The sequence below is a fragment of the Delphinapterus leucas genome, chromosome 6 (genome assembly GCF_059928025.1).
Source record: "Delphinapterus leucas isolate spDelLeu-1000000601 "Yukka" chromosome 6, BTC_Dleu_Yukka2, whole genome shotgun sequence".
Taxonomy (NCBI): Eukaryota; Metazoa; Chordata; class Mammalia; order Artiodactyla; family Monodontidae; genus Delphinapterus; species Delphinapterus leucas.
This window is the reverse complement of record NC_143134.1, coordinates 68,258,483-68,283,973: the sequence shown is the minus strand read 5'-3', so window position 1 is coordinate 68,283,973 and position 25,491 is coordinate 68,258,483. Positions and strand designations below refer to the sequence as shown.

Below are 25,491 nucleotides of genomic sequence, written 5' to 3'. Positions count from 1 at the left end.
TGCCTCTTAAGTGAAGACAGTCACAATTTGAAAGAAATATACCAAATGATTTAGTTCAACTCCCATTGTGATGGTGATTTTGTATAAGATGCCATTTTCTTTGGTTGATATTACCACTGTGATATCAGTTTAGTTGAATTGCTAGAAAGTGGAGTAACTGTCATTTGTTACCGTAACCTTTTGTTTTGCCTAGTGCTTCCACCTGAGGAGTTGGGCATGGCCTAATTTATCAACATGGTTACTGGTCTTTGTATTGTTTTGTTTTTTTTTAATGTTTATTTATTTTGGCCGTGCCCGTCTTAGTTGCAGCACACGGGATCCTCACCACGGCATGCGGACTTCTTAGTTGCAGCATGCATGCAGGATCTAGTTCCCCCACCAGGGATCGAACCCGGGCCCCTTGCATTGGAAGTGTGAGTCTTACCCACTGGCCTACTAGGGAAGTGTCTGGTCATTGTACTGATAGTGATGAATGGAAACTTCATCCCAAGGGAAAAGGATAATAGGATTTCTAACAATTAGGTGGTTATTATGTTGCACAAGCTATAACTGAATGGAAGTTTGCCTCCGCGCCCCATCCATTTTCTAATAATTGCCTACTTAGTGGAATCTGATTGGTGATAAAGGAACTCTGATACTCAGCCATTGAACATTGTAAGTTGAAAGTAATATGGCAGACAGAAAAAAAAAGTCTTGAGTATTGAATCCAAAAAGTTCAGTGTTCTAATTTATGCCTTTTATTATTTATTTATTTAGGCTGTGCCGGGTCTTAGTTGCAGCATGTGGGATCTTCAGTTGTGGCATGCAGACTCTTAGTTGCGGCATGCATGTGGGATCTAGTTCCCCAACCAGGGATTGAACCCAGGCCCCCTGCATTGGAAGAGTGGTGGCCCACTGGACCACCAGGGAAGTCCCTAATTTATGCCTTTTATTTTTTTAAATTATTTTTTAGAAATTTATTTATTTTATTTTTGCCTGCGTTGGGTCTTTGTTGCTGTGCGCAGGCTCTTCTCTCGTTGCGGCGAGTGGGGGCTCCTCTTTGTTGCGGTGTGCAAGCTTCTCACTGCAGTGTCTTTTCTTGTTGTGGAGCATGGGCTTTATGCAGGCTTCAGTAGTTGTGGCACACAGGCTCAGTAGTTGTGGTGCACAGGCTTAGTTGCTCTGCGGCATGTGGTATCTTCCTGGACCAGGGCTAGAACCCGAGTCCCTTGCCTTGGCAGGCGGATTCTCAACCACTGTGCCACCAGGGAAGCCCTTTATGCCTTTTAAATGAGGAATTTTCTAAGGCATTTTCTGATTTATAACAGAGCAGAGTATTGATATGTATATACATATAAAAGACCCTTTTGGTTCCAGTTTTGCTATTTCTCTTTTAATCTTATTTTTTCCTCCTTTGCTCCATCATTCTACTGCTTTTCTATGTAAATATCTGGTGATGCATATCGTTTTAATTCATATCTATCATGTCTTTTTTTGGTGTTTTTTTTTTTCTTTTTTTTTGCGGTACGCGGGCCTCTCACTGTTGTGGCCTCTCCCGTTGCGGAGCACAGGCTCCGGACGCGCAGGCTCAGCAGCCATGGCTCACGGGCCCAGCCGCTATTTAAATACTAGATTTAAATTCATGTGGGATCTTCCCGGACCGGGGCATGAACCCGTGTCCCCTGCATCGGCAGGCAGACTCTCAACCACTGCGCCACCAGGGAAGCCCTATTATGTCTTTTTAATGCTGTAGCAGTCCCTTGTTCTCACCCCTCCCACCACCACCACCCCTCCCCCATTGGCTTTCAGAATATAGACTATCCCACATTCAGTGTTTAACATACTGCTTTCTTGTGGTGGTGTTTAGTTTGTTCCACTAGCCCCTGTATTTCCTGACCACCGGTAGGTAGATTTTATGGCTCGAGTTTAGATTCAGATTTACTTTTTTGGGTCAATATGATTAATAGGTGATGTTATATATTTTCCATTGCTTCATGTCTACTCAGTCCACCGATTGTGAGGGTGATTCCTCCATTATAAAACTTCCTATTAACTTGTCAACTCTTGATTTTAACATCGATTGATGATGTTTCTGTAGATTATTTTATTAGGGATTGCAAAAAAAAAAAAGGTAAATGGTGATCATAGAATTGTGTTATTTTTTCTACTTTTATTAGTTGGAAGTTTTCTATAAAGAACTTTCTACCATTAATTCTTTGCTTACCCTGTGTACTGGCAGAAAAAATTTCCCTTCTTCCCTTCTAGATTTCTTTAGTCTAATAATTAAATTGACATAGGCAGATTAACAGGAGAAAAACAATTTTGAAAAATACTAGATTTAAATTCATATGTACAGGAGCCCCAAATATATGAGACCCAAGGGCAGGTTGGGTAGTTGAGGCTCATATGCCATCTTGAGCTAAGGAATGGGGTAGGGGCCTGGGGCTTCAAAGGTGAGGAGGGTAATTCACTGGACAATAAGAAGAGCAGATGTTTGATAGTAGATGTTTGCTCTGTTGTACAGGTAGGTCTTTCAGATTAAAAGTTATCTCTGGTAATAGCTCTCTTTCTGACCGAGGGTCCCAATCTAAATTCTTCAGGTAGTTAAGGGATAGGTAAAATTTTTCTTGACTCTGCTGGGTCTTGATTGCCTTCAGCTCAAAAGAATTCACATGCCAAAGTGACATATTGTGAGGTCACAGATTCTCCTCCTCACCTAAAATATCATTTGTTCAGGAAGGACAGAGGCTTGATTCCTTCCTTTTATTTTATTTTACTTTTTTATTATTTTACTTTTGGCTGCTTTGGGTCTTTGTTGCTGTGCGCAGGCTTCCTCTAGTTGCAGTGAGCGGGGGCTACTCTTCGTTGTGGTGCACGGGCTTCTCATTGCAGTGGCTTCTCTTGCTGCGGAGCATGGGCTCTAGGATGTGGGCTTCAGTAATTGTGGCATGCGGGCTTAGTAGTTGTGGCTCACGTGCTCTAGAGCACAGGCACAGTAGTTGTGGCACACAGGCTTAGTTGCTCCGCGACATGTGGAACCTTCCCAGACCAGGGCTCGAACCTGTGTCCCCTGCATTGGCAGGCAGATTCTTAACCACTGCACCACCAGGGAAGTCCCCCTTCCTTTTTTTTAAAATTTAAATTTATTTATTTATTTTTGGCTGTGTTGGATCTTTGTTGCTGCGCATGGGCTTTCTCTAGTTGTGGCGAACGGGGGCTACTCTTCGTTGCAGTGAGCAGGCTTCTCACTGCGGTGGCTTCTCTTGTTGCGGAGCACAAGCTCTAGGTGCACAGGCTTCAGTAGTTTTGGCGCATGGGCTCAGTTGCTCTGCGGCATGTGGGATCTTCCTGGACCAGGGCTCGAACCTGTGTCCCCTGCATTGGCAGGCGGATTCTTAACCGCTGCGCCACCAGGGAAGTCCCCCCCCCCCCGTTCCTTTTATTTTAAATCTTTGGAGTATTATGTTGATGTATTCTAATGGTGATTGATCAGTTTTTTTTTTTAAGGAATATTATAGACTTACAGGTTTAAAAATATTTTACAGTGTATTTATTTCATTATAGACTCATGGTTTCTTGCTTTATTTAGTTGATTATAGTCTATTATTATCAATTATTTTTATGCTCAGTTCCCCCAGATTTAGCCCGTGGAAGCCCCTTCAAGTTGGCTTTTCTGTCCTTTTGACCTGTCCCCATTGTTATTTTGAGTATTTCCTTACTTTCTAGCACAAGATATTCCAGGCCCACCTTGTAGTTTTTCTTCGCCTGCCATGGAATCAGACTTTTATCCAAGAAGCCCTGGTTCCTTTTAGTGGAGAATGGTAGTATTTAGCAACAGAGATTTGAGAACTTATTGCTACTGGGGTGTTACTGCTCTCCAAGCCTCTCAGTGGGCAGAGCTAAGGAATTATCTGTACATGTACATGTACATATACATATATGCACATAACACACACACGCTGTGAGTTTATACCAACCAGTACCTCCAGATTCCCTCCTAGTGCCGTAAGTTAACTCTAGTTTCCTCCCTCTTTTTATTCGTGAACTCCGTTCCCTGAGAGTGAGAATCTTGGCTCCCATTACCAGTTAGTATGTATCCACATTCTCATTGCTGTTGCTGTGTTTGTACGGATGTCCTTTTCATCCCATTCAGGCTCTATCGTGATGCATGGGGCCACCATGGCTATCTTCTGCCTCCCAAAGTGTTCCTACATACTTTTGACCTGACTCCTGTTAGTTGTTATTTTTTAAACTTTTTATTTTGAAATAAGTTCAGAATAACAGAAAACTTGCCAAAAGACAAAGTTATTCCCATACACTTCATCTAGATTTTCCAAATATTAAAGTTGTTCCATGCTCATCATTTTCTCACTCTCACCTTCTCTCTGTTACTCTGTGTATGTGTGTATAATACACATATTCTTTTCTGAACCATATGAAAGTAACTTGTAATACCCCTTTACCTGTAAATACATCATCATATATTTCGTAAAAACAAGAATATTCTCTAACCACAGTGCAGTTATCAAGATCAAGAAATTAGCCTTGACACAGTTCTATTATCTCATCTACCAGTCTTACTCAAATTTCGCCACTTGTCCTACAAATATTCTTTGTAGTAAAAGAGAAGAAGGGTGTGGAGAAAAGGGAACCCTCTTGCACTGTTGGTGGGAATGTAAATTGATACAGCCACTATGGAAAACAGTATGGAGGTTCCTTAAAAAACTACAAATAGAATTACCATATGATCCAGCAATCCCAGTACTGGGCATATACCCAGAGAAAACCATAATTCAAAAAGACCCATGCACCCCGATGTTCATTGCAGTACTATGTACAATAGCCAGGTCATGGAAGCAGCCTAAATGCCCATTGACAGACAAATGGATAAAGAAGATGTGGTACATATATACAATGGAATATTACTCAGCCATAAAAAGGAACGAAATACGCGGAGCGGCTAGGCCCGTGAGCCGCGGCCACCGGACCTGCACGTCCGGAGCCTGTGCTCCGCAACGGGAGAGGCCACAACAGTGAGAGGCCCGCGTACCACAAAAAAAAAAAAAAAAAAAAGGAACGAAATTGGGTCACTTGTAGAGACGTGGATGGATCTAGAGCCTGTCATTCAGAGTGAAGTAAGTCAGAAAGAGAATAACAAATATTGTATATTAACGCATGTATGTGGAACCTAGAAAAATGGTACAGATGAACCAGTTTGCAGGGCAGAGGTTGAGACACAGATGTAGAGAACAAACGTAAGGACACCAAGGGCGGAATGCTGTGGAGGGGGTGGGGATGGTGGTGTGATGAATTGGGCGATTGGGATTGACATGCATACACTGACGTGTATAAAATTGATGACTAATAAGAACCTGCTGTATAATAAAATAAAATTAAAAATTAAAAAACAATACCATTATGTCACTTAAAAAAAAAAAAAAGAGAAGAGAAAAAATTTTTTGTTTTTTGGTCCATGATCTGAGGATCACATACTACATTAATCTTTTAATCTGGAACTGTTTTTCATTCTTTGTCTTTGATGGCCCTGAGATTTTTGACGAGTACAAACCACTTATTTTTAAGAATGTCACTTAATTTAGCTTTTTCCTTGTGATTAGATTTAGGTTACCTACATTTTTGGCAGGAACAGCCATATACATGGTGGTGTGTCCTTCTCAGTACGTCATACCGAGAGCTTTTCTTCGCTGTCTTGCTTTCTAACTTAGGGCCCCAGGCCTGTGGGGTCCTCAGATGACAGGAAAGAGCAGCCTTTAAAGCCAGATGTTCTTGTTGTGGTTCAGTACCTGGTTAGGGATGCTAATGGCCGATGTAGAGGCTTGCCACCTCCCTTTCCCACCCAAGTCTAGAACCAACTGAGAAAGACGAAGGAGTCAAATGGAAGGCCAGAGTATCATGAGCTTTACTGTTGATAAAACTGGGGTTGGAGAATGTTGCTCTCTCTACTTCTTTCCCTCTGGTCTGGCCTTTGATGCTGGTCTTAGTTGGTAGGGCTGCTGTAATAAATTACCACAAACTCATACAGCTCAAAATGAGAGAGATTTATTCAGTCACGGTTCTGGAGGCTAGAAGGCCAAAATCAAGGTGTCAGAAGGGCCATGCGTTCTCTAAAGGATCTGGGAAGAATCTGTTCTGTGATTTCTCGTGGCTGGTTGTGCCTGCTGACATCCCTTGGTTTGCAGTTGCATGGCTTCAATCTGTGTTCTTCTCTCTGGGTCTGTCTCCCCTCCCACCTTTTTAAGAAAAATTTTATTGGATTATAGTTGATTTATAATGTTGTGTTAGTTTCAGGTGTACAGCAAAGTGATTCGGTTATACATATACATATATTCATTCTTTTTCACATTCTTTTCTCATATAGGTTATTACAGAATACCGAATAGAGTTCCCTGTTCTATGCAGTAGGTCTTTGTTGGTTATCTATCTTATATATAGTAGTGTGTGTATGTTAATCCCAAGCTCCTGATTTATCCCTCCCCGCTGTGTTTCCCCTTTGGTAACCATAAGTTTGTTTTTGAGTCACCTCCCCTTTTATAAGGAGACACCAAAGTCATGTTGGACTAGGGTCCACCCTAATCGAGTTTGACCTCTCTTAACTTGATTATATGTACACAGACCCAGTTTCCAAATAAGGTCACATTCACAGTTATTGGGGGTTAGTTTTCGACATGTCTTTTGGGGGACACAATTCAACCCATAACAATGCCTCACCGGGGTTGCCTGTAAAGCAGACGCGTACTTAGCTCCCTGTGAAACCAAGCTGGGTGAGCTGCAGTGGTGGAACTGAAAGGCCAGACTTCCAGCTGCCTCAGGTAGGGCCTAGGCCCTCCTTCCGGTGAACCTGGCTCACAGGGACCTGGAGTAGAGCAGGGTAGTAGCACCTGCTCTGCCCAGGCCTTGGCTGCTCAATTTCTTTTTAAAATCTCACTGTAGGAAAGGAGAAGTAAGTGAGGACTGGAAAGGATGGCCTCCAGAGTTTGGGTAAGTCCTCATGAGGAACGAGGGGGAGGTGGGAACAGAGTTCTCTTCGAACACTAGCCCAGCTGGTGTTTGTCCCTTGGTTCCTTTTCTTTCTAGCCAAGAGCATTATCTGCTTAACTGGTGAGTGCTGTATCTCCCGGGGGGCTGTGCTTTATAGTAGATCCCCAGTGTCCTCTTCAGTGTAGACCAGTTCTGTGGCAGGCATTGTCTAAGAAACTAATACCCCCATGGTGAGAGCCATCAGTTTTTACTCTTCTCACAGAAATTGTTTAAACAACAGGACACAGGTCAGAAATACAGGTGTATATAAGGAAAGCAATATAGGCTATAGATTGACATTTAGCAGGAAAACCTCAGCCTTAGTTTCTTTTTTACTACCAAATAGAGATATATTATTAGAATAAGGAGAGTAGTTGTTTTCCCTTCATGATCAGGTAAAATTTTTCAGGAAATAGGTTTGGGTGAGTTGTTTAAGTATGAATTAGTGTTAGATTTTTTTGTTTTTGTTTCCACTTAATGAAAAAGATCTGTAGTTCATTTAAAAAGTTCTTAGGGTACTTACTATAAATATGATTATTTGGTTTGAGTGGTCTCGAAAACATTGAGGGCCAGCTCTGTAGAGGCAAAATAACAAAGTTATCATCACAGATATTGTTGTCACTCACTTTGGGGACTCAGTCTGTAAAGAGGTGTAGCGTTAAAAAAAAATGTCTATTGCATCACCTTCAGTAGAAAATCATAGAGATGTTTCTTGCAAAATATGTCTTTCTCCAACTAGGGAACATTATTGCAAGAGCACTTTAAACCTTCTTTTCTGCTTGGCTCAGAGAAATAAAGGTAAAAGAGAGAAGCGGGGCTGGGGATTTGATCCTAGCAACATGATTAAGTTTAATAATGATAAACGTGGATTAGGAAAAACTCAAGGAACTGAACATTTATAAACTAACTTTTAAGGGTAAAGAAGGTATGTAGGCAACCCCAAAATGAAATGAAAATGGTTATAAATGTCCAAAAATGATCAGTATCACTAGTAATCAAAGAAATGAAACTTTGCACCAGACTTTTTTGCCTGTCATATTGGCAAAGATTTGGGTGGTGGGATTAACATTAAATCTTAAGATACTTTGACATTTTAAATTTTATCATGATCATGTATTAACTTTATAGATTGAAAAGGTCTAAGTATAAGCTATCTAGGTCTTTAGTAAATGTACCTGATTTGGAGGTAGAACTGGTTTTGTGTACTGAAGGAAGTAGTGACGTTAGGAAGAGGCAAAGTTTACTTCTCAGACGAGTTAGCAAGCTAGATCAAGGGTGAGGGTTTAATTCTGATTGTTATGTATTTGCTGCATATCTTAACAGTCTCATTGCTTGTTTTTCTTTTTTTAAAAAAAGTTATTTATTATTTATTTTTTGGCTGCGTTGGGTCTTTGTTGCTGTGCGTGGGCTTTCTCTAGTTGTGGTGAGCGGGGGCTACTCTTCACTGTGGTGTGCGGGCTTCTCATTGTGGCGGCTTCTCTTGTTGCGGAGCACGGGCTCTAGGCACGCGGGCTTGAGTAGTTGTGGCTCGCAGGCTCTAGAACTCAGGCTCAGTAGTTGTGGCACATGAAATTAGTTGCTCCGCGGCATGTGGGATCTTCCCTGACCTGGGCTCGAACCCGTGTCCCCTGCATTGGCAGGCGGATTCTTCACCACTGTGCCACCAGGGAAGCCCCTGCTTCAGTTTCTTATCAGAGCTATTGTTCTGTTTTTTAGACCAGAATCTTGACTCCTCTGTTTCTCACTTCTATCACAAAATGAGTCAGCTCACTTCTCTGCTTAACATCCTCCAGAACAGTTACCTTAGAAAGCAGTGTCATCCCGTTGGTGGGAAACACATGTTAGAACATGATGTACAGGAGGGGGAAGAAGCTCAAGATTACTTCTATCTCATTTCAAGTAAAAGCCAAACCCCTTTTCTCCCCTCTCACCCCACGCCCCATGTCCTCTCTTACCATTCTCTCCCTTGCTTACCACACTCACTTCTTGCTGTTCTTTGAAGAGCCCAAGAGGCTTCTTACTGTTGCTCAGCCTCAGGTGCTCTTCCAGATATCTCACGGTTTATTTCCTCCCTCAGGCCTCTGAAAGGCTTCCCTTGCCCACCCCGTGTGAAGCAGCTACCCCTCCTCTTGCACTCTGTGCCCCTACCCTGGCTTACTTCTTCATAGCACTTATTATTTATTTCACTTCACTGTTTCACTCCACTACTGTTAGGGTTTTGTTTCATTCCTTTCTGAATGTCCACCCACCAGTCAGGCACTCAGTACTTAGTTGTTGAATGACCAGCTGAATTTCCGAATTTTCTTTAGTGGCTTCTCAAGCTCTTTGCTTAGAGGAAGAGGCAGGACACCCTTGTTCTTCAGCCGTGGGAAAGTAAGGCTGCCTTCCGGGTACCAGATGTTTCTAAGAGGTGCTCTGGGGACTTCTTCCCCTTTCTCACTGCTCAGATTTTTACATTCTATTACTCTGGTAATATTACTGGTCAAATGAATCTGTTTTCTAAGTAACTTTTCCATGTTTGGGGCCAATGCTTTCCTTTTTCCTGCATTTGGTATCATTTAATGTAAATACTTCAATGACATTTTGGCATTTATTCCTTCATTCAGTTAGCAAATAGTTATTGCAGTGGATATTATGAGCCAGGCTGGGTACCAGATGGGGTGCCAGGGCTTAAAGAGATGGAGGTCCTGCCTTTCCCTTGAGTAGCTTGGACTTCAGTGTTTGGTTGTAGGTGCCATTGGGACAGGCAGCTGATGTAAGAGAAATGCAGAGAGGGAGGTCGAGAAACATAGGGTGGCTCACCTAGGCCTGCCTCAGAGGGTTGGGAATCTCCACAGTGGACAGGAGTTTGAAAGGTGAGGAAACAGGTAAAGGCTGCTCCAACAGGAGAGAATAATTTGGGCAAAGGCGTAGAGAGCTGTACTTGTTTAGAGAAGCAAAAAAAATCAATGAGTATTATTGGAGCATACACTGTAATGCAGGCTGTGGTGGTGGACGAGGCCATGATAGTTCTTGCAAGGGCCTGATCTGGACGCTTCTAGAGGGTTATGTGTATCCTGTGTAGAGGTGAGACTTTTATCCTGCAGCCCATGGATTTAGGCATGTGCACCTGAAGGGAAGTGGCTGGTGAGGTGCAACTTTTTTTTAAAAATAAATTTATTTATTATTTATTTTTTGGCTGTGTTGGGTCTTCATTTCTGTGTGAGGGCTTTCTCTAGTTGCGGCAAGCGGGGGCCACTCTTCATTGCGGTGCGCGGGCCTCTCACTGTCACAGCCTCTCTTGTTGTGGAGCACGGGCTCCAGACGCGCAGGCTGAGTAGTTGTGGCGCATGGGCTTAGTTGCTCTGCGGCATGTGGGATCTTCCCAGACCAGGGCTCGAACCTGTGTCCCCTGCATTGGCAGGCGGACTCTCAACCACTGCGCCACCAGGTAAGCCCTAGGTGCAACGTTTGTAATTTGCATGCCCCCTTTCTGAGACAGGGAGAATACAGAATATTTTCTGTTGTGTATTAATATATCTCCACACAGAGTATTTTCAAATTTATAAATTCCTGAAGGGTGGCAGGGTTTAATTTTGATGTACCTCATTTTCCTTGCATGCACTTTGTTTTTTTGTTTTTGGCCGTGCTGCATGGCTTGTGAGATCTTAGTTCCCCAACCAGGGATCAAACCTGGGGCCCCAGAGTGAAAGCACCTAATCCTAACCACTTGACCACCAGGGGATTCCCTCCCCACATGCACTTTGTGAGATAGACGCTCATTTAAACCTTCAGTAAATGATGATCACATCATCTGTAGTCCTGATCTGTTTTAACTTCTTATTATCCCCTTGCATGTTTTCCCCTTTATCTACCCCATCCCTTCCCAACTTCTCTTTTTGTCAAGCAGATTAAATTTATTATAAAAAGATGAGAAAAGGAAAGCTTTGTTCTGAGAGGGTTTGCTGTCTGAGCTGTCGGATGCCAGGCAGTGTTGCTGCATCTGGAAGTGGGGTGGGGCCGGACTCCTTCCTGAGGCATGCATGCCTGCCCATGCTCCTTATCACCTTGGCATTCCCTGTGCCTGGCACACAGTAGGTGTTCAGTAGATGTTTGTGGAAGGAATCATGCTGTTCATAGACAGCAGGATTAAGTTTGTGTTTTCGCAACACTACTACTGCCTACTTTTCTACTTTGATCTGTATAATCTTTTCTTTCTAAGCTCCAGACAAACTAACCTCCCCTCTCCATCCCTGCAAACTTCCAAATATTTTCACCACGTAAAGTGTTCTTTCTCTCATCTGGCAAACTTCTGCATCTTCTCATAAGGCTTAACTCTGCCTCTTTCTAGGGAAGTCATTTCTGAGTAACTCAGGTGGAGTCAGGAACTCCTTCCTGTGTATAGTTTTGTATTGAAGTTTGTTCGGCCTCTAAACAGTGAGCTTGGAAGACAACCTTATCCCTTTCTGTGTCTCCAGTACTTTAGCCTGGTGTCCGGTGGTTTTGCGGACAGGATAGTTTGTAAGTTGTTATAGGAAAGCATGTCATGATGAGTAGAAGTGCACCTGAGTAAGCCCTGTGCTGGGGATGTGGAATATTGTCCATTAACCTCTCAGCCGGCACCAGGCCTTTACATAGGTGCATGGATGAGAGTCTGTTTCAGAGCTGGTGCATAGGAACAACACCTTCTGTAAACTTGCAAAGTTAGAAAATTTATTCTTTTTTAAAATAATTAATTAATTAATTTTTGGCTGCACTGGGTCTTTGTTGCTGCTGTGCGCTGGCGTTCTCTAGTTGCGGCGAGCGGGGGCTGCTCTTTGTTGCAGGGAATGGGCTACTCATTGTGGTAGCTTCTCTTGTTGCAGAGCACGGGCTCTAGGCGTGCAGGCTTCAGTAGTTGTGGCACGCGGGCTCAGTAGTTGTGGCTCACGGGCTGAGTTGCTCTGCGGCATGTGGGATCTTCCCGGACCAGGGATCGAAGCCCTGTTCCCTGCATTGGCAGGCGGATTCTTAACCACTGCGCCACCAGGGAAGTCCCTAGAAAATTCATTCTTTCTAGGAAGGACTCTGAGGAGGAGAGCAATATAATTAGGTCAGTGATTTAATGCCAGGAATAGAAGCTTGGGAGGAGGAGTAACTAGAGGCAGTTTTTCTTTTCAGGAGTCTGGGGAGAGATGAGGGGGTCTTCCTAACAGGGTGGTAGAAGGGAATGGTTAAGTAACTAGAAGAGTTTTTGCTGGAGGAGCTTACCTGCTATTTGGGAGAAATGACCACTGACCTCACCACCCAATAACTCAGCACTGATGCCCGCATCATCTTCTCTGCAGAGACTGCCCCAGCCATCATGGAGGTGGCCAAGGTGGAGAGTCCGCTCAACCCCAGCTGTAAGATCATGACCTTCAGACCCTGCATGGAGGAATTCCGGGAGTTCAACAAATACCTCGCATACATGGAGTCTAAAGGAGCCCATCGAGCGGGTCTTGCAAAGGTGATTATCCTCAGATCTTTTAAGCCAGAAAATGATCACTTGGACTTTTGGTTATGCTTAGTCTTCTTGATGTGGAAACTTGTTTCTTCCAAAGGAAGACATTTGCAAAATCTTTGTTCTTGTTAATCCATTAATGCAGTTAATGCAATGGGAAGCATTGATAGGCTTAAAGTAGAGGAGAGGAGGATATGGTGGCTGCTTGTTTGTTTACTTGTTATTTTTGTGACATTATTTTGATAAGATCACACTGGCTTCTACATCAAGAATGAATTTGAGGGGGAGGCAGAGCAGAAGCAGGGAGTCTTGTCAGGGGTAGTTGTGATGTGCTCAGGGACATAAGGGTGGTCCCTAAGGCGCTGAGGACTGCATTGCAGGGTTGCCCCCATAAGCCCAGAGTTAGAGCTTTGAAAGAGAGATTGTCTAGATTTGAATTTAACCTGAGATAGGTATATCTTTCTATAATGGAAATCTAGTTCAATTTAAAATTTTCCTCAAGAATAGATTTTATTGTTACTTGCTTTGTTTTGTTATTGTTCTAAATGTTAAGTTTATAATCTGGGTTTCTGTAGACTTGTTGGCATCACCACATAAATTCCTGAGCCCCAGCAGAGCCTTCTCTACTGTGGCTTGTCATGGGTTCTCCTTGGAACCCCATCTCCGTGGAAGGTCCAGTAGCATTGAAAGCAGACAGTAGCCTCAGAGAGAACCTGCAGAACTGCAGGGGTTGGTGTTCAAGTCCTCCTCCTGCATCTGGACGCAGCTGCTTGTAACCTTGGACTATTCTGACATCTCTGCCTTGAAGTCTGTTATTTGATATGTATGGTTCAGGTCACTCCTAGAAAAGGTTTAAAATTTGGGGATATTAAGTTGAGTGAAAGCTGATTAGGGGTGGGTGAGAGAAAAGGAAGATAAAGGTTTATAGTGAATTTCTCAGATGAGCTATCCTTACTTAATCTTTTCATTAGGTTTGCTCTTAAAGATCTCATTTTTGGAACCTTAACATTTCTGGGTTGTCTTTGAGGAGGAAAAAAAATCATGCTTAAGTTGAAGAGAATGATATTTCAGAATCACTTGACACACAGAATTTTGATCATAAACTTGAAATGAACCAGTTAGCAAGGTTTTGAGCTTTATTGGGCAGAGGGGTGTTAGGGCGACTGTCTGTCCTCTTCTCTGGGCTCTGAATGCAGCCCTTTGTCCTGTTGTTCTCCCTCTTGTTGCCTGAAAACATATATCTTACTGTGTTCCACTGGGATTAGTGAATGTTCTGTGGTCGGGGGCACGTTTAGTAACCTTAGAAGAGGAAGCAGGCACTACCCTCACAAGGGAGCTGCAGGCACACAGAGGACACCTGTGCTGCCTTGGGTGTTCTCTGACAGAATGACGTTAATGAGAACGACAGTTAGTTTTCTGAATGTTGAACCAGACACACCTGAGTCCAGACTTTTTTTTTAAGTGAGACTCATTGACAAAGCTGGAGTTATTCAATTATTCAATCTTGTGGTAATTTCCTTTTACTTATACTAGGAATACAGTAAACTGTTTTATTCCCAGTCATTTTGGTCATCTTTTACATCAAGTCACATGGACTCAGTTTCACCTGATTTCCTTCTTTTTCTGGAAGTTACAGCAAATGTATAAAACTACACCAAATCAAATCAAATTGTAAAGATCAAAACTGCATTAATGTTGCTAGTTTACTTTGAGGGCTAGCCCTGGGGAACAGAACCACCTATGAAATTCTTTGTTGATGCGCCATTTAATGAATTGGTCTTAATTCATGATTTGAAGAAAGTGGTTGAGAAATTCCAACAGTAGTGACTTTGGCCTCAGATTACAGTCTGTCTTGCTTGATAACATTTTTTTAAAAATCAATCAATCAATTAATTAATTTTTGGCTGCGTTGGGTCTTCGTTGCTGTGTGCGGGCTTTCTCTAGTTGCCGCGAGCGGGAGCTGCTTTTCATTGTGGTGCGCAGGCGTCTCACTGCAGTGGCTTCTCTTGTTGTGGGGCATGAGCTCTAGGCACGCGGGCTCAGTAGTTGTGGCTCGCGGGCTGTAGAGCGCAGGCTCAGTAGCTGTGGCGCACGGGCTTAGTTGCTCCGCGGCATATGGGATCTTCCCAGACTCTAGGGATCGAACCCGTGTCCCCTGCATTGGCAGGCGGATTCTTAACCACTGCGCCACCAGGGTAGTCTGGTTGATGACATTTTTTAGATTTATACTTTAGATTTAACTTTTTTTTTCCAGAGTGAGAGGTTTGACACCCTGACTTTTTGTCTAAAAAGTTTGTGGTCCAGGTATGAAAGTGAAAAGTGACAGTGTCCTTAAATGTAAAACTTGTACTGTTTTTGTGGAGAAAGGTTATGATGAAGCATTATTATACAAGCAATGGCTAAATTCTTCGGCAGCAGTTTCTGGACGTAGCCTGTTCTGGGCCTGAGGTTATGCATAATACAGAGCTTCACAAGTAGTCTAGCGGGTGCAGATAGCTATCTGTGCCCAAAGGTGAAGAAAGAGTGTGAGAAGCACCGCCCTTCCTCCTCCTTCTCCTTTCTCAGTTGGTAGATGATAGTAATAGCAACATAGTTCAGGATAAGTAGTGCAAATACAGATTGTAGCTGGACAATTTTTACTGGTATAGGGCCCAGGCTGGGGTCGGGGAAATGGTAATATGCAATATATATATATATATATATATATATATATATATATATAAAAATATATATATGTATAAATATATATATATGAAGTCCTAAGTATGTTGTGCTTACGATTCCTATGTAAGAAAATCTGATGTGTTAAGATTTAAAATTATAGTTAAAAAATAAGATTTTTGTTATACGCCTGAACTTACAGATTTTTAAAGTTCTGTCTGAACATTTTAATTGAAGTAAATGAACACATGCACAAAATATTCACAAAGGTAATATTTAGAGTTTTGTAAATGTATTCGTTCTTTAACTTGAGAGAAGGAAATTTGGTTCAGAATTTTTTGGGGGTGAAAAACTGCCTTGTTTTTCACAACACAGGAAAATATTTAACTCTAAACATAATATTGATTTTGATTATAGATATATTTCTAAACAGGAGCCTGAATAAATCTATGTTTTATATTTTGGAATACTCACATTTATTTCTGATGAAGAAAAAGTTAGTATTTATAACACTCTTAAATACTGCCCTCTCCCCTTTCAATATGTGATCAAGACAATGTAATATGTTTATCCATATCCATTTGGTGCGATTGTCCATATGCTTTTAAAATACTGAGTATGTATTTTTAGCTCATTTTAAGCTAACATACCTTGGAGAAAATAAAATGTATAATATTGCCATATTGCTGATGAAAATTAAATTAATTTTAGACTTGACTGCTCCCCCCACCTCTTTTTTGAATTAATAGAGTCGCTTATCAGGTGTATAACATTGGCCAAGTCACTCCTTCCCCGACTCCAGGTTTTCTTATCTGATGAAGCTTGACTTAAAGCTTTCACAAAAGATAGTTGCAGGTGCAGTGTAGATAAAATGTGAAAGACAAAACCTGAAAACTCTTAGAAAACAAAATAGAATGTATTCATGCCCTAGAGTAGGAAAATATATATTTTTTAAACAGAAGATCAAGGCAAAAAATGAAGAAATTGGATTATATTAAAGTTAAGAGCTTATGTTTATCAAAATATAGTTTAGAAGGTTGAAGGGAAAGTTACAGGGTAAGAGAAGATATTTGATATATGTACACACATACATATAGATATTTGCAAATACACACACACACACACATTCTTCTAAGAATAACCAGACTATATACAGAATCTCTATACATTAATAAGGAAAGGACTGACAGTGCCATAGTAAAATGAGCAAGAGGATTGAAAAAGCACTTTACGAAAGAGGATATCTGTAGGGTCAGTGAATATATGAAGAGATTTCTTTAGTTATCAGAAAATGCAAATAAAATCCACACTTGAGTACCATTACACACCTTCCAGAAAGACTAAAATTTAAACAATCAACAATGCAAAGTGATGATGAAGATGTGGAGCAACAGGAACTTTCACACATTGCTGGCGGGAGTATGAAATCATACAACCACTTTGGCAAAAGTTTGGTAATAACGATTAAGTTTGATCTGTACATATCCTATGTCCCAGTAGTTTCACTGTTAGGAGGGTCTGTGCCTGTGTGTATTTGAGAACCGTGTGCCCACATGCAGCAGAAGATGCATACAGCAATATTAATAGTGCTGTTTGCAGTTGCCAATAATTAGAAAAAAAACAAGTGACCACCAAGTAGTCACCCCTACAAATAAATATTTATACGAAGGCGTACTAAGTAGGAATGAAAGTCAATGAACTTCAGTTACCTAGGTCATCATATTTGAATCTCACAAAAAAATTGAGTAAAATATAAAAGATAAAGAATGTATGTATAGGGGGCTTCCCTGGTGGCGTAGTGGTTGAGAGTCTGCCTGCCGATGCAGGGGACACGGGTTCATGCCCCGGTCCGGGAAGATCCCACATGCCGCAGAGTGGCTGGGCCCATGAGCCATGGCTGCTGAGCCTGCGCGTCTGGAGCCTGTGCTCTGCAATGGGAGAGGCCACAGCAGTGAGAGGCCTGCGTACCGCAAAAAAAAAAAAGAATGTATGTATATATGGATGCTTATGTTTCTGTACATTTAAAAAACTGTTGTTAGGGTTTACACACAGACATGAAACTATAAAGCCCAGCAAGGAGATTAATAGCATAAGTACCATGATGGTGACCATGTTTTGAGTAAGAGGGGGATGTATTTGGAAAAGGGTACCAGGATCTCTGGGGTGCCAGAAGTATCTTACTTCTCACACCTGAGCAGTGGGTACTCTGGTGTTTGCTTTATAATAACTCACAAAGCTACATATTTGTGATTATACATTTTTTGTATGTGTGCTATCTATATTTTGCAATTAAATTTTTAAAAGAAGTTTGTCTTTAAAAATTAGGATAACTTCTAAAGGTGGATAAATTCCAGGTATAAACCATGACCCAATTCATAACTTTGTTCCTTCTAATTTTTGATCATATGATTACGTATTTTTGGTTTTACTGTTGATGATCTTTCTATTGTTAGTAATTAAGTGTTGAAATACTATGGGAAAGCAGTGGTGTGCTGAGCTGCTTCATACAGGCACATGAGAATTGAGAGTGCACATCTTTTCCAACCCCATGTTCAGTGACATCACGTTGGTAAGCTCAAATTGGCCATGATGGGAGTAGTTACAGCCATGGAAACAGGCAAACCCCACAAATCAGGGTTCCCCCACCTCCCCGGAAAGTTGTTGGTTAAACATTTACTTGCACACCACTCTGATTTGCCATATTGTGTGAGAGGTGTTTAAAGAAAAGATATCAACTAAACCAATACTTATTTTTCTCATGGTACTATAAACACCACTTGAACTCTAGCAAGTTATTTTACTTTTGTGTGTCTCTCAATTTTACCTTTAAAACAGAGAGGTTAACAGTAGCCACTAAAAAATAAGTTAATACAAGTACAGTATTTTGTATAGTAAGTACTCAGTAAACTTTGCTGTTTTAAAAAAGTCATGTCAGTAAGGTGAATATTTGGGAGAATGCAAGCATTTCCTTTCATGTGAATCTTCACAGTTCTTTTACACATTTGTCATATAAATGCTGAGAAATTCTTCACTTGTATTCTGTTGGAATAGGAAAGCTAAATAACTACCTGGAATGTTTTCCAAATAATATTTTATCATTTTACTTTTAGGTTATTCCTCCTAAGGAGTGGAAGCCAAGGCAGTGCTATGATGACATTGACAATTTGCTTATTCCAGCGCCAATTCAGCAGATGGTCACAGGGCAGTCAGGACTGTTCACTCAATACAACATCCAGAAAAAAGCCATGACAGTGAAGGAGTTCAGGCAGCTGGCCAACAGTGGCAAGTGAGTAGATTCAGTTTACTATTTTTATTTCTTGCGAAGATATAGGTGAACATGGTAAGTAACCAAGTAGACGGGAGCTTGTGGTGAAAAGCAGGAGTCTTCTGCACAATCTCTTTCAGTCCTCATTTAACGGTTACTGTTTTCTGTTTTTCAGGTGGTTGCCTGCCTACTTACTTTAGTTTACTGCTAGGGAAATTGTTCCTCGTTTTATCATCTCATTCATAATACTTGTAAATGGTTTTTTTCCTATCTTTTAGTTGCCATGAGTTTTTGATTCTACACTTGATTCATCTTTGTTAGGCAAATTTTCTTCTGTGTGTGACAATCTTTAAGTCTTTTTTTTTTTTTAAAAAGCATTCCTCTTTTTTAAAAAAATTAATTATTTTTGGCCGCATTGGGTCTTTGTTGCTGCGCGTGGGCTTTCCCTAGTTGGCATTGAGTGGAGGGCTACTCTTCGTTGTGGTGCGTGGGCTTCTTATTGCAGTGGCTTCTCTTGTTGCAGAGCATGGGCTCCAACAACTTTCCGGGGAGGTGGGGGAACCCTGATTTGTGGTTTTTGCCTATTTCCATGGTGTAACTACTCCCGCACAGGCGCGCGGGCTTCAGTAGTTGTGGCACGTGGGCTCAGTAGTTGTGGCTCGTGGGCTCAGTAGTTGTGGCTCGTGGGCTCTAGAGTGCAGGCTCAGTGGTTATGGCGCACGGGCTTAGTTGCTCCATGGCATGTGGGATCTTCCTGGAGCGCAGGGCTTGAACCTGTGTCCTCCACATTGGCAGGCGGATTCTTAACCACTGTGCCACCAGGGAAGTCCTGACAATGTTTAAGTCTTAAATGATAAGTTATATATATTAGAAGATGAGTAATTTAAAAAGAAAATCCTTGAATGACTTGAAGGGCCACCAGTATTGTGTTAGTCACCTGCTGCTATCTAACGAATCACCCCAAACCTTAGTATCTTAAATCAATAAACATTTAACATCTCAGTTTCTTAAGGTCAGGAATCTGGGAGTGGCTCAGCCAGGTGGCTGTGGCTCAGGGCCTCTCCTGAGGTTGCATTCAAGTTGGCTGGGGCTGCTGTCACCTGAAGGCTTGACTGTGACTAGAAGATTTTCTCCCAAGATTGCTCCCCTTACGTGGCAATTGGCTGGAGTCCTGAGTCCTTTGCCACATGAACTGCTCCTCGTGTTGTGGCAGCTGGCTTCTTCCAAAGCAAGTGATCCAGGAGTTACCAAGATGAAGACACAATGTCTTTTCATGACCTGTTTCTTGACTGTCATTTCTGCCATATTCTATTTGTTATAAGCCAAATGCAGCCCATACTTAAGGGGAGGAGAATTAAGCTGTAAGTCTTGAAGGGAGGTGTATCAAAGAATTTGTGGATATATTTTAGAAACTATCACAGTTATGATTGTTATTAAATTGCCCCCCCCCACTGTTTTTTTTTTAAAGTTTCTGATATGGTGGTTAAGGCCTTAGATCAAAATATTAATCTGGAAAAAAAAATACCCCCCCAAAACCAACCAACCAATCATCCAACCAAAAAAATCAGTGTCTAAATTCTCTGGATGGGTATTCATGAGATTAAGTCCTTTGGATAAATTTAGTTGATATCTTTTAAAAAATTTTATATTTGACATAGTAAGCACTTGATGGTACTTGAAGAATCTTTTTTCTGTGTGAAGTTCCTATTATGGAGCATTCTGGCTAATCCAAAGCAATTAGACATTTTATAATTAATTCAAGTCCCTCTTGAATTTTTTTTAACATCTTTATTGGAGTATAATTGCTTTACAATGGTGTGTTAGTTTTTGCTTTATAACAATTGAGTTTTTTTTCATAGGCATTAGTAAAGCCTCATCGTTTCAGATTTCATTGATTGAGAATGTGAAACTTTTATTTGGACTAGACTTGTTTGCTTTTATACTCTTTAAGAACTCTTTAATAAGTTCAATGCTAAAACAAGATTGCAGAAGCAATTTTATCCAACTTTTTCTTTTCCTAACCCAGTGTTAGAAAGATATTTTCTTTTCTTTTAACTTAATTCATTAATTAATTAATTTTTGGCTGCGTTGGGTCTTCATTGTTGCACACGGGCTTTCTCTAGTTGTGGCAAGAAGGGGCTACTCTTTGTTGTGGTGTGGGCTTCTCATTGCAGTGGCTTCTTTGTTGTGGAGCATGGGCTCTAGGTGTGCGGGCTTCAGTACTTGTGGCATGTGGGCTCAGTAGTTGTGACTCGTGAGTTCTAGAGAGTAGGCTTAGTAGTTGTGGCACATGGGCTTAGTTGTCCATGGCATGTGGGATCTTCCTGGACCAGGACTCAAACCCGTGTCCCTGGCATTGGCAGGTGGATTCTTAACCACTGTGCCACCAGGGAAGTCCCTATCCAACTTTTTATAAGTACAAACTGTTTACCATATTCTGTTCTCCATTTTCTAGTGCCTATTTCCAGAGTCATTCTTAAAGTATTAAATAGCTTACAAAACCCCCCTCCAGGCCACGTGGGTCCCTGGGGGCATAGGAGGGAGGCCAGGGAGATCAGGAGAGGCAGGTGGGAAGGGCCCTCCCAGATCCCAGACCGGAGGTGCAGGAGAGGAGAGGAGGGCATTTGTCCCACCCACTCAAGCCCAGGAAGCCTGCTGGGCTCCCAGGTAAGGTCCCCTGCCCTCTGAGACCAGGGGTGGGGGGCACGCCTGGGCCCCTTCTGTTCCTTGAGCCTAAGCCCCACCGCCCACAGCCCCCAGGGCCTTTTCCAGCCTTGTGGGTCCTGAACATTAGCCCCACCCACTGCCCAGATCTCACCCTTGCTTAGGCCCCGCTCTCCACAGCCAAGGCCTTCCCCCACCCCCTTTTTTTTTTTTTCCTTTCCTTCCTCCTCTTTTTCACTGTTGTGGTGCTGATGTACCTTCTGGTTGTTGACTCATCTATATTTTTATTTTTACATTCTTTCTAACATAGCTATTAGTTTCCTAGTCTAATTTTATTTTTTACTTTGTTATTTTTCTCTCTCTCTTTTTTTTTTTGTGCCAGCCCATGCGGCTTGCAGGATCTTGATTTGCAAGCCTGGGGTCCGGGGGAAGCTCCTGCGGTGGGAGCTCTGAGTCTGAACCACTGGACTAACAGAGAACCTCAGACAGCAGGGCATATTCATCGAAGTGAGGTCTCACAGAGTTCCTCATCTCAGCAACCAAGACCCAGCTCTACCCAATAACCTACAAACTCCAGCATTGGAAGGCTCAGGCCAAACAACCAGTAAAACAGGAACACAATCCCACTCATTAAAAAAAAAAAAAAAATGAGATGGCAAAAAAATATGTCACAGATGAAGGAGCAAGGTAAAAACCTACAAGACCCAATAAATGAAGAGGAAATAGGCAATCTACCTGAAAAAGAATTCAGAGTAATGATAGTAAAGGTGATCCAGAATCTCAGAAATAGAATGGAAGCACGGATTGAGAAAATACAAGAAATGTTTAACAAAGATCTAGAAGAACTAAAGAACAAAGAAACAGGTGAACAACACAGTAACTGAAATGAAAAATACACTAGAAGGAATCAATAACAGAATAACGGAAGCAGAAGGACGGATAAGTGAGCTGGAAGACAAAATGGTGGAAATAACTGCTGAGGAGCAGAATAAAGAAAAAAGAATGAAAAGAATTGAAGACAATCTCAGAGACCTCTGGGACAACACTAAATGCACCAACATTCAGATTATAGGGGTCCCAGAAGACGAAGAGAAAAAGAAAGGGTCTGAGAAAATATTTAAAGAGATTATAGTCAAAGACTTCCCTAACGTGGGAAAAGAAATAGTCACCCAAGTCCAGGAAGCATAGAGAGTCCCATACAGGATAAACCCTAGGAAAAACACACCAAGACACATATTAATCAAACTAACAAAAATTAAATTCAAAGAAAAAATATTAAAAGCAGCAAGGGAAAAACAAAAAATAACATACAAAGGAATCCCCATAAGGTTATCAGCTGATTTTTCAGTGGAAACTCTGCAGGCCAAAAGGGAGTGGCAGGATATACTTAAAGTGATGAAAGAGAAAAACCTGCAACCGAGATTACTCTACCCAGCAAGGATCTCCTTCAGATTCGATGGAGAAATCAAAAGCTTTTTTTTTTTAAAAGATAATTATTTTCCTGCCTTCCTTCTTCATTGCAGTGGCTTCTCTTGTTACGGAGCACGGACTCCAGTAGTTGTGGCACGTGGGCTCAGTAGTTGTGGCTCACGGGCTCTAAAGCACAGGCTCTGTAGTTGTGGCACACTGGCTTAGTTGCTCTGTGGCATGTGGGATCTTCCTAGACCAGGGATCGAACCTGTGTCCCCTGCATTGGCAGGCAGATTCTTAACCACTGTGCCACCAGGGAGGTCCCTCAAAAGCTTTTCAGACAAACAAAAGCTAAGAGAATTCAGCACCACCAAACCAGCTTTACAACAAATGCTAAAGAAACTTCTCTAAGCAGGAAACACAAGAGAAGAAAAAGACCCACAAAAACAAACCCAAAACAATTAAGAAAATGGTAATAGGAACATACATATCGATAATAACCTTGAATGTAAATGGATTAAATGCCCCAACCAAAAGACACAGACTGGCTGAATGGATACAAAAACAAGACCATATATATGCTGTTTACAAGAGACACACTTCAGACCTAGGGACATATACAGACTAAAAGTGAAGGGATGGAAAAAGATATTCCATGCAAATGTAAATGAAAAGAAAGCTGGAGTAGCAATACTCGTTTCAGATAAAATAGACGTTAAGATAAAGACTATTACAAGAGATAAGGAGGGACACTACATAATGATCAAAGGATCAATCCAAGAAGAAGATATAACAATTATAAATATTTATGCACCCAACATAGGAGCACCCCAATACATAAGGCAAATTCTAACAACCATGAAAGGAGAAATCGACAGTAACACAATAATAGTAGGGGACTTTAACACCCCACGTACACCAATGGATAGATCATCCAACCAGAAAATAAACAAGGAAACACAAACTTTAAATGACACAATAGACCAGATAGATCTAATTGATATTTATAGAACATTCCACCCAAAAGTGGCAGAATACACTTTCTTCTCCAGTGCACATGGAACATTCTCCAGGATGGATCACATCTTGGGTCACATATCAAGCCTCCGAAAATTGAAGAAAATTGAAGTCGTGCATCTTTTCTGACCACGACGCTATGAGATTGGAAATCAATTACAGGAAAAAAACTGTGAAAAACACAAATACATGGAGGCTAAACAGTGCGCTACTAAATAACCAAGAGGTCACTGAACAAATCAAAGAAGAAATAAAAAAATACATAGAAACAAATGACAATGAAAGCATGATGACCCAAAACCTATGGGATGCAGCACAAGCAGTTCTAAGAGGGAAGTTTATAGCAATTCAATCTCACCTCAAGAAACAAGAAAAATCTCAAACAATCTAACCCTACCCTTAAAACAACTAGAGAAAGAAGAACAAAGAAAACCCAAAGTCAGTAGAAGGAAAGAAATCATAAATATCAGAGCAGAAATAAATGAAATAGAAATGAAGAAAACAATAGCAAAGATCAATAAAACTAAAAGCTGGTTCTTTGAGAAGATAAACAAAATTGATAAACCCTCAGTAAGTGGTGTAGGGAAAACTGGACAGCTACATGTAAAAGAATGAAATTAGAACACTACCTAACGCCATACACAAAAATAAACTCCAAATGGATTAAAGATGTAAATGTAAGACCAGACACTATAAAACTTTTAGAGGACAACATAGGAAAAACACTCTTTGACATAAACCACAACAAGATCTTTTTTGACCCACCTCCTAGAGTAACAGAAATAAAACCAAAAATAAACAAATGGGACTTAATTAAACTTAAAACCTTTTACACAGCAAAGGAAACCATAAACAAGACAAAAGGCAACCCTGAGAATGGGAGAAAATATTTGCAAATGAAACAACAAAGGATTAATCTCCAAAATATACAAACAGCTCATGGAGCTCAATATCAAAAAAACAAACAATCCAGTTAAAAAATGGCTGGAAGACCTAATAGGCATTTCACCAAGGAAGACATACAGATGGCTGAGAGGCACATTAAAAAATGCTCAGCATCACTAATTATTAGAGAAATGCAAATCAAAACGACAATGAGGGGCTTCCCTGGTGGTGCAGTGGTTGAGAGTCCGCCTGCCGATGCAGGGGACACGGGTTCATGCCCCGGTCCAGGAAGATCCCACATGCTGCGGAGCAGCTGGGCCCGTGAGCCATGGCCTCTGAGCCTGCGCGTCCGGAGCCTATGCTCCGCAACGGGAGAGGCCACAACAGTGAGAGGCCCGCGTACCACAAAAAAACCCAAAAAACAAAAAGCTACAATGAGGTATCACCTCATGCCAGTCAGAATGGCCATTATCAAAAAAGCGAGCAACAATAATTGCGGGAAAGGGTATGGTGAAAAGGGAACCCTCCTGCACTGCTGGTGGGAGTGTAAATTGATATAACCACTATGGAAAACAGTATGGAGGTTCCTTAATAAACAAAAAATAGAACTACCATTTGACCCAGCAATCCCACTACTGGGCATATACCCTGAGAAAACCATAATTCAAAAAGAGACATGCACCACAATGTTCATTGCAGCACTATTTACAATAGCCAGGATATGGAACCAACCTAAATGTCCATTGACAGATGAATGGATAAAGAAGATGTGGCACATATATACAATGGAATATTACTCAGACATAAAAAGAAACGAAATTGAGTTATTTGTAGTGAGGTGGATGGACCTAGAGCTTTTCATACAGAGTGAAGTAAGTCAGGAAGAGAAAAACAAATACTGTATGCTAACGCATATTATGGAATCTTAAAAAAAAAAGGTACTGATGAACCTAGTTGCAGGGCAGGAATAAAGAGGTAGACATAGAGAATGGCCTTGATGACATGGGGTGGGAGGGCGAAGCTGGGGCGAAGTGAGAGTTGCATCGACATATATACACTATGGAATGAAAAATAGTTGGCTGGTGGGAAGCAGCTGCATAGCACAGGGAGA

The 25,491-nt window shown here is 41.4% G+C and overlaps 1 protein-coding gene across 4 annotated transcripts in view; it reads left to right on the top strand.

Moving 5' to 3' along the window:
- The window catches only part of KDM4C (lysine demethylase 4C), a 403,798-nt gene that overhangs the window by 27,238 nt on the left and 351,069 nt on the right, over positions 1-25,491 (top strand). For 3 of the 4 annotated variants that reach the window (XM_089913224.1, XM_022573685.3, XM_022573686.3), the window contains exons 2-3: positions 12,324-12,484; positions 18,250-18,425. In XM_089913224.1, coding sequence (XP_089769350.1) covers positions 12,341-12,484; positions 18,250-18,425 — 320 coding nt within the window. In that variant the 5' untranslated portion in view covers positions 12,324-12,340. The remainder of the gene's footprint in view (positions 1-12,323; positions 12,485-18,249; positions 18,426-25,491) is intronic. The other variant, XM_089913225.1, reaches the window with a different exon arrangement.